Source organism: Amblyomma americanum, chromosome 6 (assembly GCF_052857255.1).
Source record: "Amblyomma americanum isolate KBUSLIRL-KWMA chromosome 6, ASM5285725v1, whole genome shotgun sequence".
In the NCBI taxonomy this organism is placed as follows: domain Eukaryota; kingdom Metazoa; phylum Arthropoda; class Arachnida; order Ixodida; family Ixodidae; genus Amblyomma; species Amblyomma americanum.
The window spans coordinates 41268814-41290506 of NC_135502.1; the positions used below are offsets into that span (position 1 = coordinate 41268814).

At 47.5% G+C, this 21693-nt stretch overlaps 1 protein-coding gene across 1 annotated transcript in view; it reads left to right on the plus strand.

Moving 5' to 3' along the window:
* The first annotated feature begins 10747 nt into the window (after nt 1–10747).
* The window catches only part of LOC144136672 (uncharacterized), an 88402-nt gene continuing 77456 nt past the window's right edge, over nt 10748–21693 (plus strand). Inside the window, exon 1 of the mRNA XM_077669196.1 lies at nt 10748–10905. Coding sequence (XP_077525322.1) covers nt 10851–10905 — 55 coding nt within the window. The 5' untranslated portion in view covers nt 10748–10850. The remainder of the gene's footprint in view (nt 10906–21693) is intronic.

Consider the following 21693-nt stretch of genomic DNA (forward strand, 5'->3'; position numbering starts at 1 on the left):
TAAAGTGACGCTCCCCAGTAAAATTACACGTGCGCCTCTATCTCGGCACCGTGCTTTAATGGGGGATGAAATTTAGGCCGTGATTATGCTTTTAAGCAAACTTTTCAGAGCTATAACGTAAGGAGAGTATCGCAGGGATTGGTCAATGACCTGCATTCTGGGTCAGAAAATGTTCGTCATACTGATGCCGACGTTGCAGGCATACTAAATGCCTCTTAAATGGCTCTAAATGGCATTACTTCGGTTCTTGCTGAAAGGCTCCCAGAATGCAGCAGGTTGAAGAAAAGCTTCAACAAGAGCAGAACACCCAAATATATACTTTCCAAAGTAACTAAACAAAATTATAATCTGCTCATTCAGACCTAAATGATTGTAAAGTAATTCCCTAAGCCTACTTTCAAACCTCTCTGTGGGCACAAAAAACATTCCCTCAGCACGCCGTACGAATTCCTTGAGGGAAATATATATATAGCCCATCAAACCTGGAAAAAACCTCTCTGGTCGGGAATAAGTTATTCCGCAATAAAGTCATTTCGCATCAGGGAATGCGCTAGAAAAGAAGTGATTTTATGCCCATCTGAGAATCTTTTCGGCAGGCTCGTGTTTAGCGCGAGGTTTAATGCAAGACCTGTGGCTCAAAGCTGCGACACGATCCACCATTTAGACCCGCCATAACTAGAAATCGATCCTAAGGTCACCGAATATTTTTCCTCTTCGTCCCGCCGCAACATCACTCGTGATAACTACGGCTTGTCCTTCAAGCTTAGCTGCTACGGTACCCAGCCTTAGCAGTTTCACGACCCAGAACTGGTAGTCTGGAAAAGGGAACTGATAACTATTATGTGCTTCGTAACACGGAGTAAGCGCCTCGTTGCGGACAGACAAAGCGACACTCTAGCGGCAGTGTTTGCACGCAGGGGAGATGGAGCTCCGAGATAGCTTGTTATCGTTCGTGAGTAGAGTTCCGAGATAGCTTGTTATTATGCGTGAAGTAACGCATTTCGTTGCTCATCAACACTGCTACTGCTTCCCACGCTTTCAGATACAGACGAATGCAGGAGTTAAAAAGGAAGTTCACTCAAATTCCTTCAACATTTTCTCGCTGGCTAGGGTAACCGAAATCGGGCTTGAGACGTGACGCACAGAGCGAAGCGGAGTGACCATTCTCGTTACTAACTGTTCTGACCTCACCAGCAGCAAGCGCCGAGAGTACTGCACAGAATTACCCGCAGCGGCATGATTGCAGGGGTCACCGAGTAAGGAAGGCGCAAACAACCGATACTTCGCAGCGAGAGCCGGCATCACCGGTCAGTGCTTGCTTTTCTGCGCCGTGCGCATTCTAGCGGACGCGTTTCCATCCGTCGCGATACACCCGCGGCATTAGCAGATCGCACCAGTGTGACTATTGGAGCGTCGCATTGCCAACGCAATCCCTTTACCGTTAACTCGGCCGACGAAGCACGAAGCCAGATAAGAGGCTCGGGTCACAAAGAGTCGTCGCGGGCCAAAATGTCCCGATAAAGCCGCTGGGAAGTTGTGCCCTTTTGCTGCCTTTTTCTCAGGGTAACCTCGGATAAATATGAAAAAGGAAAACACAAAACTGCGTTCTGAAGTCGCAGTCGATTAGCTGTGCTTCCGGGCGAAATGACAGAAAAAAAAAATTGTGCACCTACTGCTTCGTAGAGTGTGCAAGAAACGACGCTTTATTGGTCATCATTCGCAGTGCTCTGATACGTGCTGTCCGCTTTTTTAGGTAAAAATAGGAAATAGGAGCTTTCGGGAAAAAGAAATCAAAGTTGATGCTTAGTTTCTTGACAGCCCCCACACTAGCGAAGGCTACTGAATAAATATGTAGAAAAACAACAGTGCTTTCAAGGCTAATCTGATTTAATGAAAATATTAATCATTTAACGTAGCTTTTGGTTTTCCTTTATCTGAAACTGCTGCCGTCCTCGCATTATTGATTTTCGAATACCGGTAGATGTCTTGTTGGCGTTTCGGTCGAAAGAGAAAAACGGTGTTCAGCGCTATCTGCAGCCACCATGGTTGCCAGTGCATGTCAGTATCACTGGTGCGACGGAGCAGCTAGCACTTAACCTAAAGACTGGGGAAATTATCGGATATGTTCATCCAATTCATTTCCCTTTCCCACTCGAGACATGCCTTAATATGCACTGAGACTCTCCAGAATAATAAAGGCTTTGGCGGGCACTCATATAAAAAACAATGCTCGTTCATCAGTGATAAAGACAAAGTTGGGCACAAGTTTAGATTTCGACCAAGGCGAGCAGCTTAGTTCGGCATACGCATACATATGCCTTCCATCACACGCATATCCTATGTTGCCAGCGATAAAAAGCAAGTTGCGTTTAGAGCGCAGTCTGCTAGATAAGCTATATACCGGAAATAACGGTAACATGTTAACCTGATATGCCGCAATCATTCATGACCATGTTGTGTAAATAAACACATTGCTTGAAAATAATCTGAGCACTGTGCGTACCGGGACGGATCGGTCATCGAAAATGTCAGAATGTGGGCGAGGCGTACTGAATTGCAGAGCAATAGGCCATTTAGGTATAGGCCAGATCTGTCGTAGAAATTTTCAGATTGTGGACGAGGCGTACCGATCTGCCGAGGAATAGGCCATTTAAATTCTGAGTATTTGCCTTGTGGTCAAATAGATTCGCGAGCTGCTGACTCACTATGCGCGTAATAGAATCTGACACGGACATTCAAGAGCCAGGTCATAGATACCTGATTCCTAGATGGCACAAAACAAATTGAACAAGCTTTCTGCCTTCTCTCTGCCATAATTCCTGCGTGTTTGCAAATGGGTGAGAGCTTTGCGCCTCTCATCTGTGATAGGATGCCAGACAAACATCTTCAGGGATTACTAATGGGGCACCGAGGGCAAATTGATGTTTGCCTGCATCGATAAGATCATCATCATCATCATCATCATCATCCTGACTACACCCACTGCAGGGCAAAGGCCTCTCCCATGTCTCTCCAATTAACCCTGTCCTTTGCCAGCTGCGCCCACCCTATGCCTGCAAACTTCTTAATCTCATTCGCCCACCTAACTTTCTGCCATCCCCTGCTACGCTTGGCTTCTCTTGGAATCCAATCCGTTACTCTTAAGGACCAGCAGTTATCTTGCCTTCGCATTGTACGCCCTGCCCAAGCCTATTTCTTGCTCTTGATTTCCACTAGTATGTCACTAACCCACGCTTGCTCCCTCACCCACTCTGGCCTCTTCTGGTCTCTTTACGTTACACCTATCATTTTTCTTTCCATGGCTCGCTGCGTTGTCCTCAACTTAAGCTGAACCCTTTTCGTTAGCCTCCACGTTTCTGCCCCGCAGGTGAGTTCCGGTAAGATACAGCTGTTGTACACTTTTCTCTTGAGGGGTATTTTTTAAACTGCCATTCATGATCTGAGAGAACCTGCCATATGCGCTCGACCCCATTATTATTCTTCTATAGTTATTTCCCTCTCATGATCCGGATCAGCTCTGACTACCTGCCCTAAGTGGACATATTTATTTACCACTTCCAGCACAGAGAGGCCACTCTCACTAAAACCGAGCTTTTATAAGCTAGAAAAGACCAAAAAATGAAATACAGCTGTCGCCACCAGCGGCTGATTTCGCAAGTTGCATGCATTGCTTGACACCTATTTTCATGTGCTGGGCCATGAGCTACGTTAAATTACCGTTAACTGCTACCCGTGATAACGGAGTCCTTTTCAGTAAGGACTTAGGTTATTCGCCCTAATTCATAATTCTTGACGTCCTTACTGAAAAAGACGTCACGAATTTGATTCGAATGGTGGCAGGATTCGTAAATCCAATGTTCTCTGCCGCAAATGCGTCTTTTGTTGCCCGACAAACAAGAACGTAACCTAAAACACCAAAGAATCATTTTTTACTGAGAACAGTAATTATATGGAGTTGTGCACAAGTGTCCCTTTATAGCCCGTCGTCTCTTTCTCCTAGATGGTTTTGTACGCGACTTTTTGTTCGCATCGTCACAAATGGAAAAAAAATTACTAAAATTTCGGGTTTGTAGAGCCAGCAGTATAGCGGGTTACGGAAACGAATTCTGAATGGTAAGCAAACTAGGTGACTTTCTTAACCACAGGTACAGAGGGGCTCTGACAATACCCGATAGAGCGTCGGCTTTGCGCAGTGTAATACGAGAAACGATAGTGCAAATTGTAGCGATGAGACGTGTCTGTTGGCCTAACAGGTTTAAATTAGTGTGAGATAATACCCGGCACCTCTGCTCCCGAACGAAGCAAACCTAACATCAGGCGAAAAGAAAAAGAAAAAGAGCGGCTAAAGAAAAAAAAAATAAAACAAATCGAATCCTTTTTGCCTCCCCTCCGCCATTTTTTAAGTACTATTTCACACGTTTAAAAAAAGCCTTCGCCGTGAAGAAACTTTCCTAACGGTTCTTTCTATTTACCGCTGCTTTTTTTTTTTCCCCCAGAGCAACTTCTCACGACCTTTATCGTACATGAATGTCTGAAACTGGTAGACAACAGTGGAAAAGACGTCGGGGTCTCTTGAGAGTGTCTTTGGCGGCAAAGCGCTTTGCTCGTGTTTTTTTTTTTTCGTTTCTTCTCGTAGATGTTTAGCTCTCTTGGGGAACATTTGGAGATTCAGCGAGGAAAGGAAAAAAAAAAGGCAGCCGTAATAGCAACTTCTTTTCATTTCGCCCCTCGGCTTCTTTCGAGAACCTGACCCAACCGTAACAGAGTTATATCCTCGGGGGGGGAGGCTGCGGGGTTAGAGAACTTGCGCGATAGCGGCCGGCCGGTCGGTCCCTTGCCAGCAAAGCGTGGCGCGGCCGCGACGTCATTACGTCGCCTTTCCCGGGTCTTTGTACTCTCGCTGCGAACGTTCAAAAATCTGCGCTGGGTTGCTCTTCACTTCGCTTTCTGGGCAGGTGAACATGTTTTTTTTTTCATGGCACCTCTACATTCCATTGGCATGCAGAGACACAGATTCGAAGTTTTAAATAAAAGGAGAGCCACTTGCAATTGCATCTTGAAGGACTTTTGGATCCTTTCTTTTCGAAGCTGAGTATATGAGTCATTATTCAAGGAACAGGCTTCCGTAAAAATCTTTAAAAGACTCTCTAATGTGGGCTCTGCTTGGGTTTTTTCGCGCATGAACGACGGCTTTGAGCGACAGTTTTCTTTCTTTTCTTTAGGGTAGGCAGAGAAGGAGGGACAAGTAACTAATCATGACGTTCAGTACTGCATCCCACTCTTATCCAGCGTGTCATGATTGAGCTGAATTAGTTGCTTGGTTCACCTCCATAACCGAGATCCTCCAGCACTTCTTGGTACTAGAGAAGAAGGAGGAAGTAAAACTTAATTACATAGGGTAGTGTAGGGCAAAGTAGGGTAGGGTAGGGTAGGGTAGGGTAGGGTAAAGTTGGATAATGGTAAGGTAGGGTAGGGTAGGATAGAGGGCAAGTACCTGGAAACGTAGTGTATTGTGTCGGATACCAGTGGCCTTATATATGTGGAAGGTGGAGGGGGGGGGGCGGCATTCTCACCCTATGCCCTATATTGCCAAGAAAAAAATCCGGGAAGTCCGAGTAGTCTGTGTACTAAGAGTCACCACGGTTTTAGATCTCGAAAGCCGTCACATAGCATCCGTTTCGCGCGTAGGCTGAAGAGGGGAGGGAAACACACTTAATTGTGTGTTTTTTAAAACTTTTTTGAATAGCTGTTCATTTCACGCGTGTTTGTTCCGGACGATGCCATGAAGGCAAGGACGACCTGAAGTTAGGAGCCTTAGGCCTGTCTGGTGTCCTGGAAGCGGCCGGTCACAAACACGGATTCTTAACACAATTATCGCGGCAACAGAGTTAACTATTATGGTGATTCGCAAGTTGTGGTATTACATTTTGCATTTAAATCCACGTTTGCTTTTAGTTTAGAAGCATGCACGTTTCTAATTAGTTTAAAAGCTGTGCGCCAGGAAACTAATGATTATTTTCTGCCACACACAAAAACAAAAGCAAACGGGGCATAATGAGAGACAGAAACAAAACACTGGTTTCGCAAAGGACGGAAAATGATCAAAACTCAAGGCTAACACGTCAGCTTCATCACGTATGCAAATGAACGGCGCAGCGAAGCACCACGGGCACAGCGCGCAGGCCTTCAAACGCCAGAGGAACAACCACGTCAGCTGTCACTCCTATTAGTTGCCAATAAAGTGTTTTATTTCCCTTACGTGGCAGTTATGTCTGTTTTATCACCAACTCAAGAACACAGAGGCGAGGAAATCAGCGCGCTTTGGCTCCATTGCTTACAATGTTCCGGGGCACTCATGTCTCTTACATTTTGCCGATGCGACCTACACGCCGTACTGTTTTCTGGTCGAATGACACTTTTACAACGTACTCATCGCTCTGCTGTAACGTTTTTGTACAAACTAATGTTTTTGTCTGGAGCTATCATGGCATGTCAGGGAAACTTGAGGGAATAGGGTAAACTGCGATGGTGAAGTTTTTTTCATTAGCAGAGGGCTTGGTGAATTCCGTGTGGTTCACTACTTCCTCCTTGGTTCGATACTGATTTTTGTTTCGACGTAACCAGATCACTACGGCCGTCCCAGGAGTGGCTATGAAGCCATGTGACGACTACATTGACACCACTGAAATTGGTACAAGTCCTTTTGTTCTCTCTCTAGCCACCGAGCTCAGGCCAACTAATTAAGGGAGCTGTCCAGTCTAGATACGCATGTACTGGGGACAGCCTTTCAAATTCTGATTGATTGCATAAATGCCCGTGGAGCCAATGCAAAAAATCGTAGAAGTCTTAAAGCTTCATCCTACTGCTTTCATTCTTATTGCTGACGACTAATATAATGAAGTCACTGAAAATCTTGTCGTGGCGACGGCTGGATCAACCCTGTGGCCCCGCAGTATACGACGCAGTAATTCATTTGTTTCTCAAATAGGGTTGTGGTAATCCTGGCTTCCCGCCGTTCCCTCTGCGCGGCCGCCTATCTTACGCGGGGTTCTCTTTCCCTTTCCCCCGTGTCCGGGGAGGAGAGGTGGCTGGCTGACTAATCACGGTCATTGGGCTACTGCTCCTTCCCGGTTGCCCAATAGCCTTTGCCAATTGGGGAATTTTGGCGGGATTTTCGGGACTGGCTCTGGCAGCCACGCGCCGCGCGAACCTCCGAGCAGGAGTAGGAGAGCGACTCCTTCGAGATATCGCAAGGTGCATACGCTAGTGCTCTTATCCCGCTGGTTTTGTCCATTCCGATCAGTGCAAGCTCGAGCTCGCCAACACGTGGTCCTGTGACGCATGACAATACGAGGACCAGAAAAATGGAGGTGACACTTAAGCTCCGCATTAAGGATTTGCCGCGATAGCACAATGGGTCAATTCCCATATATGCAGCAGGTCGCTCTCTTCTTTACATTAATAGTTGCCTGGGAGTCCTTATACCCCTCCTGACGCAGTGGTGCAGCGGTTAAGCGATGACAAGTGCTCCCAGTGGTGGGCGCTGTGCGGCCCAGGTTGCTCTCCCCGAGCGACCAATCATTAAATTAGCTGCCACCTGTCGCGGTGGGCAGTTTGCTCACTATCAGGTGGGCAGATTGTGATGGAGCCGCGAGGCCAAGTGATATAGGTAGTCCAACTGCCTCCTAGGCTGCTCTCTGGGGCAACCTGCCGGAGCCATGCCCGTGATTTTTCGCTCACAACACCAACGCCGACAAAGGCGACACCGGGTTTTCTGGACAACGGGACCTTTAACGCTGTCGCATTAAAAGTCTCTAGACCACGTGTTTCGCGAACGAAGCCGATATTTCTACTATTAGTCGTCGGCTAGAGACCATACTTGTGGAGGCGAAAGTTGAATTTTTGTTCTCTTCACAGGTGTGGTCTCCCGCCGGCGGTTAGTAATAAATCTATGCGCTTCGTGGGATCATGTGGTCCAGAGACTTGTCCCTGTCTGTACGGGCTCGAGCCTTACTGGCGGGGTCCAGTAACCACTTATAGGCGTGCCTTACGTTGATTGCCCACTATTTCTCGAAAATCGACCTACTAAATCGACTCACTCGCTCACTCACTCACACTCACTCACTCACTCACTCACTTACTCACTCACTCACTCACTCACTCACTCACTCACTCACTCACTCACTCACTCACTCACTTGTTTAACATTTGCCTGTAGTAGTAGCAGCAGCCAAATGAATGGCGGGCAGTTCGGTGGTTTTGGCCTCGTCCACAACCGGTGAACTGACCGCCATTAATATGGCTGCTGACGTCCTCAGCGAGCGCCTCGGGGTCATGGAGGCAGCCATCATCTATACTCACTCCAGGGCAGCCCTCCAGCTCCTCCAGGTCCCCCTCCCCATCACCCGCAGGCTGCCTTGCCAGCTGGACACAATCTTCTCCAGGGGAACCCGCATCCGGCTGACCTGGGTGCAGCCCATGTCGGAGTCGAGGGAAACGAGGATGCAGACACCCTGGCCAAAGCAGCACACTTCCCTGGGACTCTTGTCTCCAAAGACTTCTGACCCTTGGATCCAAGGACTTCTGCCCCTTGGACCTGACCAGGAGCATAGTGGATAGGCACCTGTTGCTCGACCACCCGGATCCCAGGGTGGCTATGGCCAACCACCACGCCCACTCCCATCTGTTGACCATGATAGCAAGGAGCGCAGCCTCCTCCTAAGATTCAGGGTGCGGTACGCCAACACCGGCTCTCGCCTTTTCCGCCTCCGCCTCACCGCCTCCCCTGGGTGCGCCCTCTGCAACGACCCAGCGGAGACAGACCAGCACCTCCTATGTGAGTGTCCTGCCGTCGTGCCCGCCAGGACCATCATGGAGGTGGGTTTCCGCACTTTGGGACTCCCCAGCTGTTCAGCGGAACACCTCCTATTCCCTGCCGGCCACCATCCTGCCAAGACCTTCCGGCACCTCCTCTCCTTCTTGGAGGCCTCCGGCCTCTCTGGCCGCCTCTAGGCCTGAGAGGGCAGCATATGCCAACCGGCAGGGACACTGCGGCGGCGCGCCTACCCACTCCTATCAATCTTCTCCCCCTCCCCACCTCCTTCTATGAAACGCTAGCAGTGGGCGTGGAGGCTAGCCCTCCAGTAGACAAGCCCGTGTCTTCCCACTTTCCATCCTTCCAACACCCACTGAATAAGAAGACAGCTTAAACGTCCGAGTGCACTGTTCTTTTTTGACAGTTTTGATTTCATCAAACATCCTTCCACAACTCGAGGCACCGAGTGACTTCGTCAATCTGACGTGCCGTAAATTTCGCAGATCACACAACACTTCAAAGTGACCTCGACCACGTAACCACTTGGTGCACATCATGTAAAATGTCACTTAACACCGATAAATGTAAGGCAATGACATTCAACCGAAAAAAATATAACTGTTCTTACAGTTATTCACTCCACAATTCTTTAGTGCCTCATGCCTGTTCATACAAATGCCTTGGTGTTCATTTTACAAGTAACCTCTGCTGGTCCACTCACATACAGAAAGTAACCGCTACAGCATCAAGTACATTAGGCTACCTAAAACGTAATCTCCACGGAACTCCAACCACAACCCGTAAGCTTGACTATAAAGATTCGTTCGCCCACAGCTCGAATACGCATCACCGGTCTGGTCCTCCTATCAGGCTTATCTAATAAATTCCCATGAGATGATTCAAAATCGTGCAGTACGTTTTAGTTCCAGAAATTACGACCGTCACTCGAGCGTATCAAGCATTAAATCATCACTCTCTCTTTCTACATTGCAATTACGGAGAATAATCGCTCTAATCTGCTTATTTCACAAAGTGGTCTCTAATGCCAGTCATTCAACAATGCCTCTTGTACAACCGCACCGCGCATCACGTCGTTTAAACAACCATTTAAGCTTCCAACGCATTTCTGGTAACACCGTAGCATATAATTCATCCGCCTTGCCGCAGGATATCGTCCACTGGAATGGTCTTCCGGAACACATCGCCAACATTCGTGATCCTGCTCGTTTTAGGGCTGAAGTGACCACTATTTTTTCTAGTTACTAACGTGTCATTAACTATTGTACAAAGAAGTTCTTGCGTTTCTGTCCTCGGCACTAACAGTCAATAAGCTACTCGTTCGTAACTAGCCGAAGTAACCACCATATTTTTTAGCAACTAACGCGTCAATAACTATTGTATAAAGATGTTCTTGCGTTGTAGTGATGGTGCAGTGATGATCTTGCGTTGTTGCCGAAGTAACTGCCATATTCTGTAGTCATTAACTATTGTATAAAGATGTTCCTGCGTTGTAGTGATTGGTACTAACAGTCAACCAGCGTTGTATAACCATGTTACGCATGCTCCTTACCTTTCCCCTATATTTCTAGTCCCCCGTTCACACAGTGCTCCGAAGCTTGGGGCCTGTGAAGTGACTTGAATAAATAAATAAATACAGCGAAACAACGAATTAATTGATTGAGGCAAACAAGCGAAGAGCGACAGTCGAACTCGCAGCGCGTTCGATGCTCAATCAGGAACGCCGTGCCGACTGCGCGACGACGGAGAGCGAGAGAAAGAAGGGGAGAAGAAAGGACGCTGCACAGTGGAGCCGAGTCGGAACAGGCGTTTCTTCGAAGCCACCGCGGAAGCGGCCGAAAACGGGACGTCGCGCTCCGGTCGCTGCTGCGAGCGCGCTGCGATCGCACAGCCTCGCACACCTCACGGGCTTCGAGCGGCGGCAGACAGCGGAAGAACCCAGTGGCGGCACCCGTGGCGGGAGCCGAGCCGCTCTCTCGGGCGAGCTTCGTCGCTATACCGGGCCGGCGGCGCGCGCATGGATGGATGCGTACCCGTGCTGCTGGCGCTGTGGGCCTACGCCACGCTCTCCGGTGAGCTGCAGCCACTTTCTCCAACAGCCTTCTCACGATCACGGGCTACCATTTAGTGCTTTCGTTTTTTTTTGTGAACTACGGTTGAGAACAGTCGATTTCGTGTTTAAGGAAAACGAAACCCGCGGTCTTGCAGCGAACTGCGTGAAGCTCCCGCTGGAAGAAGTTATAACAAAAAAAGCGGGATAGATATGCGCTGTGCTAATGACTCTGTCACGCTGTTCTTTCTCAAACGAGCCCGCACCGACTCGTCAGCCTTTCGCTAATGTTAAATACCTGTGTTCACCTGTGACTTTGTCACGGAGGTTGGCGCGCGCAGGCGGTTCGAGTCATGCGTCGCTTTCAGGCCATTACCTCGCGGCAGCTAGTTTCGCTAGCGATGGTGAGTTTTTTTTAGGATATTTTGGGAGGTCGGTTCGTCGCATTTCTGAGCAAGAACTGGATGGAAGAGTAGACGCGATAAGTCTTTGTTATATTTTGGAAGACAGGCTGCGCGATTTTTTTGCGCACGTTCAAGTCGTTGACTTTACGAAGATAATGGCTTACAAGTCCACGCGTCCCGAACGCCTGGATTTTTTTTTCTCTTTCCGCAGTTTTCTCTCTTACGGCACGCCTCGGAATGTCGGCAAGAGGTGTGGCATAATGGTATGCCCGCTAAGCTGGTTGTATACGTGGTCATTATTGGTCATTGTTTATTTTTGCAATTGAAACGCCGTTATATCACTGTGTCGGCCTAATGGAAGTAAAAACAGATACATAGCATGCAGCATACCAAAAAAAAGTAAAACGTGAAATTGCAGACGCAGACCACAACATAGAAAATAATACACAAGTATTCTGCGAAATTGTTCCGTTCTTGGTTAGCTCCGTCAGTTGGAATATGTATGCGCTGTGCGCGTTTCACGGCATACAGTATGATTACTCGCCATGTGCTTATGCGCTTTCTGGACACCACTGAGCACTTAGGATGCGTTGCTGAAGACGTAGAGGTTACATCATCTGCGATTGTATTTCCTGTCACTATTAGCTAGAGAGGCACCGCAACATTACAACAATGTCACTCTTTTGTTTTCTTCAAACTTTATTTAATATGGTTAATGTACTTTTTATCATTTTTGCAGTGTTACAAATAAACGTTCGAATAACCTTTCCATAATATTAATTAAACATTTAAACGACCTGCAGGCCCACCAGCTGTGAGGTTGCACTGCTAAGGAACGCTTTGCAAGGACCAATAAAGTGGGCAAAACTTGCGCTCTGCAATGCAGAAAAACATGCAACTCATATGCTCAACTACGAACGGATCTAATAGAGTCAAGCTTATATAGCGATTACTGAAGAGGATCCCATGAGTGACAGTGGCGAATGGGGAATAAGAGAAGTTTTTTTAACAAAATAATAGGGCTGTGCATGCAATTTATGGCAGGCGGAATTTGGGAGACTTAGCTGCAAAGTAGTGCTCGTTGAAAAAACATTTTTACTGTAAGAACAGTGTTCCCGGAAAAGTTCCGGGACACTTAGTGCTCGAAATGTATTGGTAATATTGTTTTATAACTATAATTATGATACAACCATTATAACAAACTTTTGAAGACTATATTGAAACGGCGTTGATTTGGGACGTGAATTTTATGTTTATCATAAAACATACGACACCAATTGTAAATTTTAACGGTATAACAACATTTAAAAGTCAAAATTACGATAAGGTTTGCTTTGAATGTTAAAGTAATGTTTTCGATATAATATGTAACGTTATTTATTGATTGTTAACATTAATCTAACGTTGCAATGCAACATATAACGCTGCTGCACCATATCTAATATTTTTAAAACATTATTCTAATGTTCGGTGCTACCCGGGAGGCTACACAGCGCGGATTTGCCGCATGTTTACCCAATGTTTATAACCACGTATTCGTTATCGCATCTCAGTTTCCAAAGTGTGCAAAAAAAAAGTTATTCAGAAACTCCCTTCGACTTACAACGTTTTTGTTCTAAATGCATTGCAGGAAGCGGCCACAGATACGCGGATCTCTCTGGTGTCAACATTTAGATGAACCTACATTATCAGATTACATTGTTTAGACGACGTTTATTAGTTGGACGGAGAAGTGCAGCCCAACGAGGGTTGGCTTGTGTGGCTTTCCACGAACTGAATGACTTGTAATTCATCCAACCGGTCATTTGGTGCAAGAGTGTAACCACGATGCATGTGCATATGGGCGCGGAAAGACATTGCATATGCACTCACGCGCTGTCGATAACTAGGTGGCTAGTAATCAGTGAATAACTAGCATCAGCCGATGTGTTTTGTGCAACGTCATTGCAAGCATACAGAGAAGGAGGAGTTGAAGGACGACTTTATTTGGGTTCAGAACTTCAGGGCCTCGTAAAAACGAACGCTGGCTCTGCCAGGTCCCGTTGGCGCTCGCCCGAAGCAGAACGAAGCCAAGCAATCCAGGAATGTGGGTGAGGGCGCGGTGAAGGAGGAGAGGTTATGGAAGTGTTACATGTGTACGGAAATGTGGTCGGAGCCTGCCCTGCTCACTGCGGAGCTGAGCCAGTGATGCTGTTCACGCCAGACGAAGTTACAGAACTTTAGTAGTGTGAGAAGAATGTTGGTCAGTACTTTGTGAAAGATCTGCTCTTGTTCAGTGTTGATTGTGATGGGTGTGGTGTAGGAACGACAGCAGGCCTTCCCTGACTATTTTTTTTAGTGGTCGGCTGTTTGAAGTTTGAATGTTATGCCGCGTACCGCTGACGTTGAATTTAGCTTGAGCTTCGGTGGGGTACTGATGTATGATTACTAGATCAAGACGTGCGCAGACAGTTGACCATAAGCGTTCGAAGAAAAATGCTTTACCTGCCTGAGAGTATTGTCAGCCAGCTACGTTTCCGCATAGTGTTCGCCGGGCACTATCAGCTCAGGGACTGGAAGGTGCCTCACTGCTGTATTGAGTCCGCAGCTTATCTGAGCATACTAAACACACGTTGTGTCGTACCGCGGATTGTACCACCGCGCTTACGTAAGCTATGGTCATAGCTTCGTGATAAAAGTCGCGATCAATGTTCAGCGCAGCAGTGAAACAAGGCTGACGAGCCCACTCGTTAACTTGTTTCCTCTCACTACCACACTCTCCCGTTTTCCTTTTCTTTCGCTATTCTTCGTTCTTTTCCATTTCCTTCTTTTCTCCCACATGAAGGGTAGCAAATAGGATCCCCGTGTGGTTAACTTCGTTTCGTATTCTTTCACTGCTTTCTCTCTCTGTTCAGTCTGGACTCCTGACACTGTTTCCCCCTCTTTTTATGTTTAATTTTCTCTTTCGCTCAATTCTTTTCACTGCATCCACCGCGTAATCTCCATTTGAAGTAGCAAACACTTCTTGTAGCAGCCCGGACCTCACCTGTTTTCGTTATCGTCCGTTTCAGTCTAACAACCTTCATTTCACACTTCTACTTTCTGTTTCTCCTCCTCCTCCTCCTCCTCCTCCTCCTCCTCCTCCTCCTCCTCCTCCTCCTCCTCCTCCTCCTCCTCCTCTTCTCTGCTTTAAATACGTTGATACATTTTTTTTTCTGCCTTATGCGTTACTGCCTTCTTTATGTTATCACATTCGATCCGGTTTTCACTTCATCTAGGAGCGAGAAATATAAATGAAAGCGATTCCCAGTAAGTCTGTCTTGCTTGTTTTCTCGCATGACATGTCATGACTTTGAAAACGAGGTGCGTTGTTATGTTTATTATCGGAAATGCCTTTTTTAGAAGAGTTTTTGAGTAGAATGCAAGTGATATAAGAGCTTCGGCTTACTGTGCGCGCAGTCGCATTTTAGTGCACGCATATGAAATGCGAAAATAAAGAGTTTAGCAATTTTATTGATTACTCATCGGCAGCTAAACCCGCAACGTCGGCGTTGGCCAAGGAAATGTGGTCGTAAAAATGAGATGACGTCACCGTGGTATCAAAGAATAGCCAAATTTCTTCCGAAAGGTGCACGGAATTTAACCCAAGATTTCAGACTGTGAGGCGGGCACGCAAACGCAACCCTTAGGCCTCAAGATCGCGTTGCTTCTTGGCGAATTAAGGTGAACCTAATATATGCGTTTCCTTACGAATGAGTAGGTGTGTCATTAGAAAGGAAAGGTAAAAATAATAAATAAAAATGGAAGGAAATAAAAACAATAAAAAATTCACAGCACGGTTGCAACTGTGTAACGCGATGTTCAGCGACAGATGTTTAGGCGTTTAGGTTTGGGGATATATTCCTGGCGCACTGGTTTAGTGGTCAAGTGATGCACTCCTGCATTGGCAGGCGGCTGTTCCAAACAGCGCCACCCGTAGGCTTATGCGACCCAGGTTCACCGTGACATAAGGCCATGTGACACAATCACGTGACATGAATGTCACATGACCGTGACATTAACGCACCAACTGGTTACGCCGACGGCGACGAGAAAGCCAGGGACGGGCGCCTAAAGCGGTAACCGCATGAGGCGATATTCCTTCGCGATACGTCGCGCGATGACGCCGCCGTCGCCCATCGCTGCCGCTGGCGCAAACCGCACGAAGCGAGGGGACTCGGCGTCGGAGCGGCGCGTTTTCAGTGTTTCTCGATTGCGGCCGCTTCAGCGTTCAGTCATATTGCGTTAATTAACGCGTAGAACAACGCTCGTAAGGATTCATACAAGATAAAACACAATAAAAACATTGAAAAATATATTTAGGTAATAATTTTATTTTTAGTCTACACAAAGGCACGTGACGCATAAAAGCGCGCCCGAGGGACGCTGCGATGAGGCGCCAGGCGATATTCCTGCGCTCTTGCGACTTATAGTGCGTGTGAGACATACCCACAACACCCTTTACTTTTGAACTTCATTAATGAGCATTTCATTAAATTCTTGCATAGCTGCCATGGTGAGGGATGCGTCGGCTGTTGCTCCACGCGGAAAGCCCACTGAAAAAAAAAAATCGACTTTCGCGCGCAAGACGGATCGGAAGTTACTCACCCGCAAGGCCTACCGTCATTGGCTAGTCTCACACGGCACTTCCGGGCGATGGGCGAAATTTTTTGCAAACCCAGAACCCGGGCGACGCGATGAGCGACAGTGCTTCGGCGGCCCTCAGCCCATCGCGCGATGCCATCGCGCGGCGTGTCGCCGAGAATTTTCGCCTCATGCTGTTCTATCGCTGCAAAACAACGCTTCGCATCCAAAGCACGTAAGTGCTTTGTAATTTTACCATAGCGATTTTACTATAATTTTAGCATAGCGTGATTTTACTATAGCCATTTATCGTTTACGCCGCGCGCTGTCGGGTATCAAGAACTTGCGTTTGAAGCGTTAATTATCGCAGCTTTTCTTGCAGATAACAGCAACAGTACGCGCGTGAACGTCGTAGAATACTAACTGCTCTTATCGCTGTGTGTGAGGCCGCCGTTCTGAAATGAAAACCGATTGAGTATGCATGGCTGCGGGGACGCTGTTACTCTTCACGCACTTTCCATCACGACTTTGTATTGCACCGCGCCGCACAACTGGGGCGGTGATTAGAATACAAAAGTTTAGTACGGGGGAGCACACCAGGCTAAAGACATTTATGTGAACGCAAAGCTACGAGAAAAACAACTGCGCAATAGAATGATTACGGGAGGCAATTTTCGGGGACTAATCCCGATCAACGACTGGGTCCGCGTACAGCACGAGGGCGGAATACAAAACGACGACTAACGTCCATGCGTGGGCCAAGAGAAATCGAGCAGTGTTTTTCATAACATCCCGAAATAAAATGCGCGAGAAACCATTCTATGTGCATTATGCAATTTGTCGATTTGCGGCTGTAATCTGAGAATAATATGAAAAGTACCGAAGTACGTGAGGTCGCCTGCAGAGAATATCTTATATTAAAAACCGACTTCTCGACGCGACGTCATATGTGCAGGCTAAAAGGCTTTATTTTGAATTCTGTTTCTTTCGCGCTGCGACGTCAGGACACATTCACATCCAAGCAGGAACGGTGCAATTGCTCGTTGAATATTTGTCGCGGAATTGAAAACAAACAACTCTGTAAAACGTACTTCACAGCCCTGTTCTTTCTCTGAGCCGTGCGGGCCTGCATGCTGTGCTACCCTTGACAGAACTATGCACTAACCAGCTTTAACGCAACTTCTGCTTCAATCGGGACAACACTGTGGGCGATTATACTTTTTCTAAAGGCTCTTGCGTGCGTTTTTTTTTTGTCTGTCTCTCCCTCCAACGTCGCATTCCTGCCCCGGCGATTGCATTGCGATGCAGGCTAAATGCAAAACAAGCCCGTGTGCTCTGCTATGTAAGTAGTCACCAGAGAGGCCCAAGCGGGCAGCATTCACCATATCGCGCATGCCGCATATTCGTACGACGTCAGCGTTTCATCTTTGAAAGCAAAGCTTCTCGTTCATGATTAAACTGCACGAAAGAACTGCGCGTTCTTTTGTGCAGTTCAGTCATGAACTTGTGGAACACCCCCTTGAATGGGGGACTTGAATTTAAGGAAATAAAACTGAAACCTGAATTAACACAGAGCCCTCCACTGTGGCATCTGTCGTAGTCCATGTGAAGCTCCATAGTAGATTCAAAAATTGGTTGTTGGAGGAAAAAAATGGCGCAGTATCTGTCTCACATAACGGCGGACACCTGAACCGCGCCGTAAGGGAAGGGATAAAGGAGGGAATGAAAGAAGAAAGGAAGAAAGAGGTGCCGTAGTAGAGGGCTCCAGAATAATTTCGACTGCCTGGCGATCTTTAACGTGCACTGGCATCGCACTGCACACGGGCGCCTTAGCGTTTTTCCTCCATCGAAACTCGGCCGCCCCGGTCGGGTTCGAACCCGGGTACTCCGGATCAGTAGCCGAGCGTACTGAGCCACCGCGGGAAAGCTCCCTAGCATAAAACCGCGTCTCTCACGTAACTTTATTCGTGGGCGAGGATTGGGGAGGTGGCTTCCTGGCCCTACGGGGCTGGAATCTAGGAACTCTCACCAATGTGGCGAGGGCTCCTTGTCACCGGGTGTGTCTGTTGCTAAACCGTCGTTGTCGTTTCGGATGACGCGGTAATTGTTGCGACGCGCGTCTTGTCTTTCAATCTTTCCTCTCACATCTCTTTTAACTCTCCTACTGCCTGCACGTGACAGTGACTGCGGCTCAGCTTCAGCCAGTGGGCAGGCCCGTGCACTTTCCTTTTAATTCTTTTTTCAGTCGCAACAACAAAAAACTTTATTCGTCACGACAGACAAGCATCCCTCCTTACCAGCAGTGGCGATGGTGAGAAAAAAACCCTATAATATTCGCCGTCACAAATGCCTGTCGAAGGCGTTGTAATCTTTAGCGGTCGTGATGTACGGCTGTCTCTTTCCGCCACTGTTCTACGCCTTAGGCTGAAGGGGTACCAAGACCACTCGAAGTTCTTCGCTAGGAGCGGGGCTTACTTCATTATCAAAGTGTGCATACTATACGTGCGAAACCAAAAACAGTAACGAGTAACTGTCAGACTGCGGAACTGACGCTGAACAAAAAGAAAAGGATATCACTACAGTACGCGGGCGTTGGCGTACGCTTCCATGCTTCCACCTCAGAAGAAAATAAAATAAAATAAAAGCGCAAAGAACATTTTCCTGCCACCGCGTCTCTCTCGCCCGTTTGCCGTCCTACGACCTTTCACTTTCAGTTCCCGCTTTTCTTTTCTTTTTTTTTGTTTCGAAATAAACTGGGTAGTTTACTGTCCTAAAGGAGCAAAAAAAAAAAGATAGTTCAGCCTGGCATGGCCGTTTTTCAAGAACTTTAGCGCTGGCGGCCACCGCCCGCTCGGTCTAGCGGGCGTCCACTCCGAGCCCAAGTGCTCGGCGAATCGCTCTCTGCACAGGCGATGAAACCGCACACTCCGGGGGGCCATTTGTCGAGAGCTCGCCGCGGGCAGCTGCTGATGCTGGGCAAAAAAATAAAAATAATATAGCGGAACGCCCTCGCTTTGCGATGTTGACTGCGAATTTCAACGGCAGTGTGGAGAGGCAAACGATTGTCCGCTGTTTTAGAAGTGCGCTACGTTTGCATCGCGGGATAAACTCCCACATGAGGCGTCTCCGAGGGAGCGTACTTGTATTTGAACGTTCTAAAGGAACGCTTGCGGTCTGCCGTTACCACCCTCCCACGAGCGTGTCAAGCGTAGGCGGCGTCTCGCGGCTGGTGGCAGCTTTGACGTCAGCGGACATGAAAATCCGCTTCACAATTTCAGGAGGAGTTCGCTTCCCAATTAGAAGCTGGTTATTGACAGAAGATGATATGTATTTGATGAGCTCTCCCAATTTAACTAGCCGCATTTGAGCCCTTTTCTCCTCATCCCGGATAGCTATTTAAGGCCAACTGCGGCGAGTTGTCGAGCGTTACCTAAGCCTTTTTTTGCCCCAGCGCGCGTTGCGCTACCCGCATCGCGGTTTGGATATCCGGGCGCTCCGTAGGAGGTACAGTTTATACGGCGCAAGCAATTAGCGATCGCGCCGGGATTTGGTGTCAGCCACTAAGCGCTGTCCTGTACCCAGAAAGCCAACGGAGAACATGGGATTCTCATCAGGGGTATGAGATACGTAATAGCGTGCATTTAATGGCAATCATGTAACGTGCGTCAACTGATACTACCTGACTAACTAGCTCCGGATGGCACTAGCCATGATCACAAGTAAGTCTTCCATTCCCTCTTTTTCGTCATCGCTTTTGGCTTCGTTTACTCTTTCAATACGTGCACCAACTCACCGATATTTCCATCCTCGTCAGTTACACCGTTTGTCCTCATTCCTGGCCTCATATTTAGGGTTTTGCGAATCGTACTTTTTTTCCCGAACCGAATCGAATTCGGATAGTGCAGCATTGCTATCGAATCGAATACAGATAGTGTAACTAAAAAAAAAAGAATCGAATGCGAATCGAATAGTGACAGAACCAAATACGCATCCCACTTTTTAAAGGAATGTTCTTTAAGCGCATGAATATTTTACAAAAAGAACAGTGCAACATCGCTAAGCGTCAGCGGCGGCGTTGCGGTATTGCGCTGTAACATTTGGAATTTTGACACCTCTGAACCCCCGTTTTTTTCTTTTTTTGCTTCTTTAATTAATCAATGATTGAATTAATTACAACGATTGCATTAACTCGTAATCATCTATTACACACAGATCAGTCTTCAATCACTAGAACCACAAATTATCATGATACGATTTTTTTTACGCAGCCTCCGATTATTTCCGACACGCGGTGCCGACTATTACTACGCTGATGGCTTTTCGACCGAGCGAGCTGCTGTATACGCTGCGGAAATTCGAATAATTCGCGCCTAATTGATTGCGCGGGAGGCCAAATGTCTATCGGGACAGCGCATTCGCTCTAAGGGTTGAGGTCAACTCTAAAGGGTTCTAGTTCTCGACGCAATCATCGCGCTGGTATGCATAACTCCAGGTCGGTGAAATACGCTTTTCGCACCCTTTTTGAGCGTGACTATAGCTTGGCACGAAGGACACAACGCTATCTGCACAGATACCGCGTTGGTTCCGATGTCATCACATATCGAAACAGCGTCACAGGAGTCTGCATTTTACAGCCTGTGCCGGTTGTGGACCGCCTCACTGAGTTTATACAGGCCCAGAGTAACGCCTATACTGTTCAGACTTTTGGATACTTCTTTTCCATTCAACATCACAATTGTTTTATATATAAGATACCTTAGCGCGGGTTCGTTGTGCGCGGACTAGTCCGAAAAAAAAAAAAACTGAAGCCATTACTAACTCTCTGTCTTCTAGATGGAGGATGAGCTAGGCCATTGGAAAAATGAGCACGCCGGGAGGCTGAGATATTTGAGCAGCTTTGTTCGCAGATAATATTCTGACGTCAAAACAGCATCGGGGTCAGTGGTTCGTAGTTCGCCCGTTTCGGCTGCCGTTGTTTAAGAAACAAAAACTAAAGCAGACTACACCGAATCCAAATCACAAAAGCTGCTTGCATCGGCTTCCATGACGCAAGTCAAAAAAGAGGAAAGACTGATACCTGTAGTGAACGTCGACGTTGCATTCTCCCTTCATATATGGATGGCCTACACGTTAAGTTGAAGTAGATTTCGCGTTTTCCGCCGATTCTACAGTATAAAAGCTCGAACAACGTAGCTGCGAACACTGACAAACGGTTCTCCATCTTCCCACTAACCGCAAAAACAGCGCTCTACCGTCACTGCGCTCTAATAACCCTGTCCAGACAATGTGAGGCAGGCGTGGGTATATGCACTATCTATACTCTTGCCCTGCAGATTTGGTTTGGTTTATGAGGGTTTAATGTCCCAAAGCGGCTCAGGCTATGAGGGACGCCGTAGTGAAGGGCTCCGGAAATTTCGACCACCTGGGGTTCTTTAATGTGCACTGACAACGCACAGTACACGTGTTTCTAGAATTTCGCCTCCATCGAAATTCGACCGCTGCGGGCGGGACCGAACCCGCGTCTTTCGGGCCAGCAGCCGAGTGCCATAACCACTCAGCCACCATGGCGGCCCCCGCAGATTTCCCTCGTCGCCCAGGTCCCACGTATAGTTCAGCGAACAATACGAATTGATTGATTGAACAACTTTTATTATCATCAGAAAAGTCGTTTCTCCGAATGCAAGCTTTGTTCCGCAATAGGTAGTGCGAGGGGTGCGCTTCCGGAGAGGTGGTACGCAGGGTCGCGGCGCGTGCCTACTTGTGTTCCAGGTCGCCGTGCTTAAGGTGCGCGTAGCAGACGAATT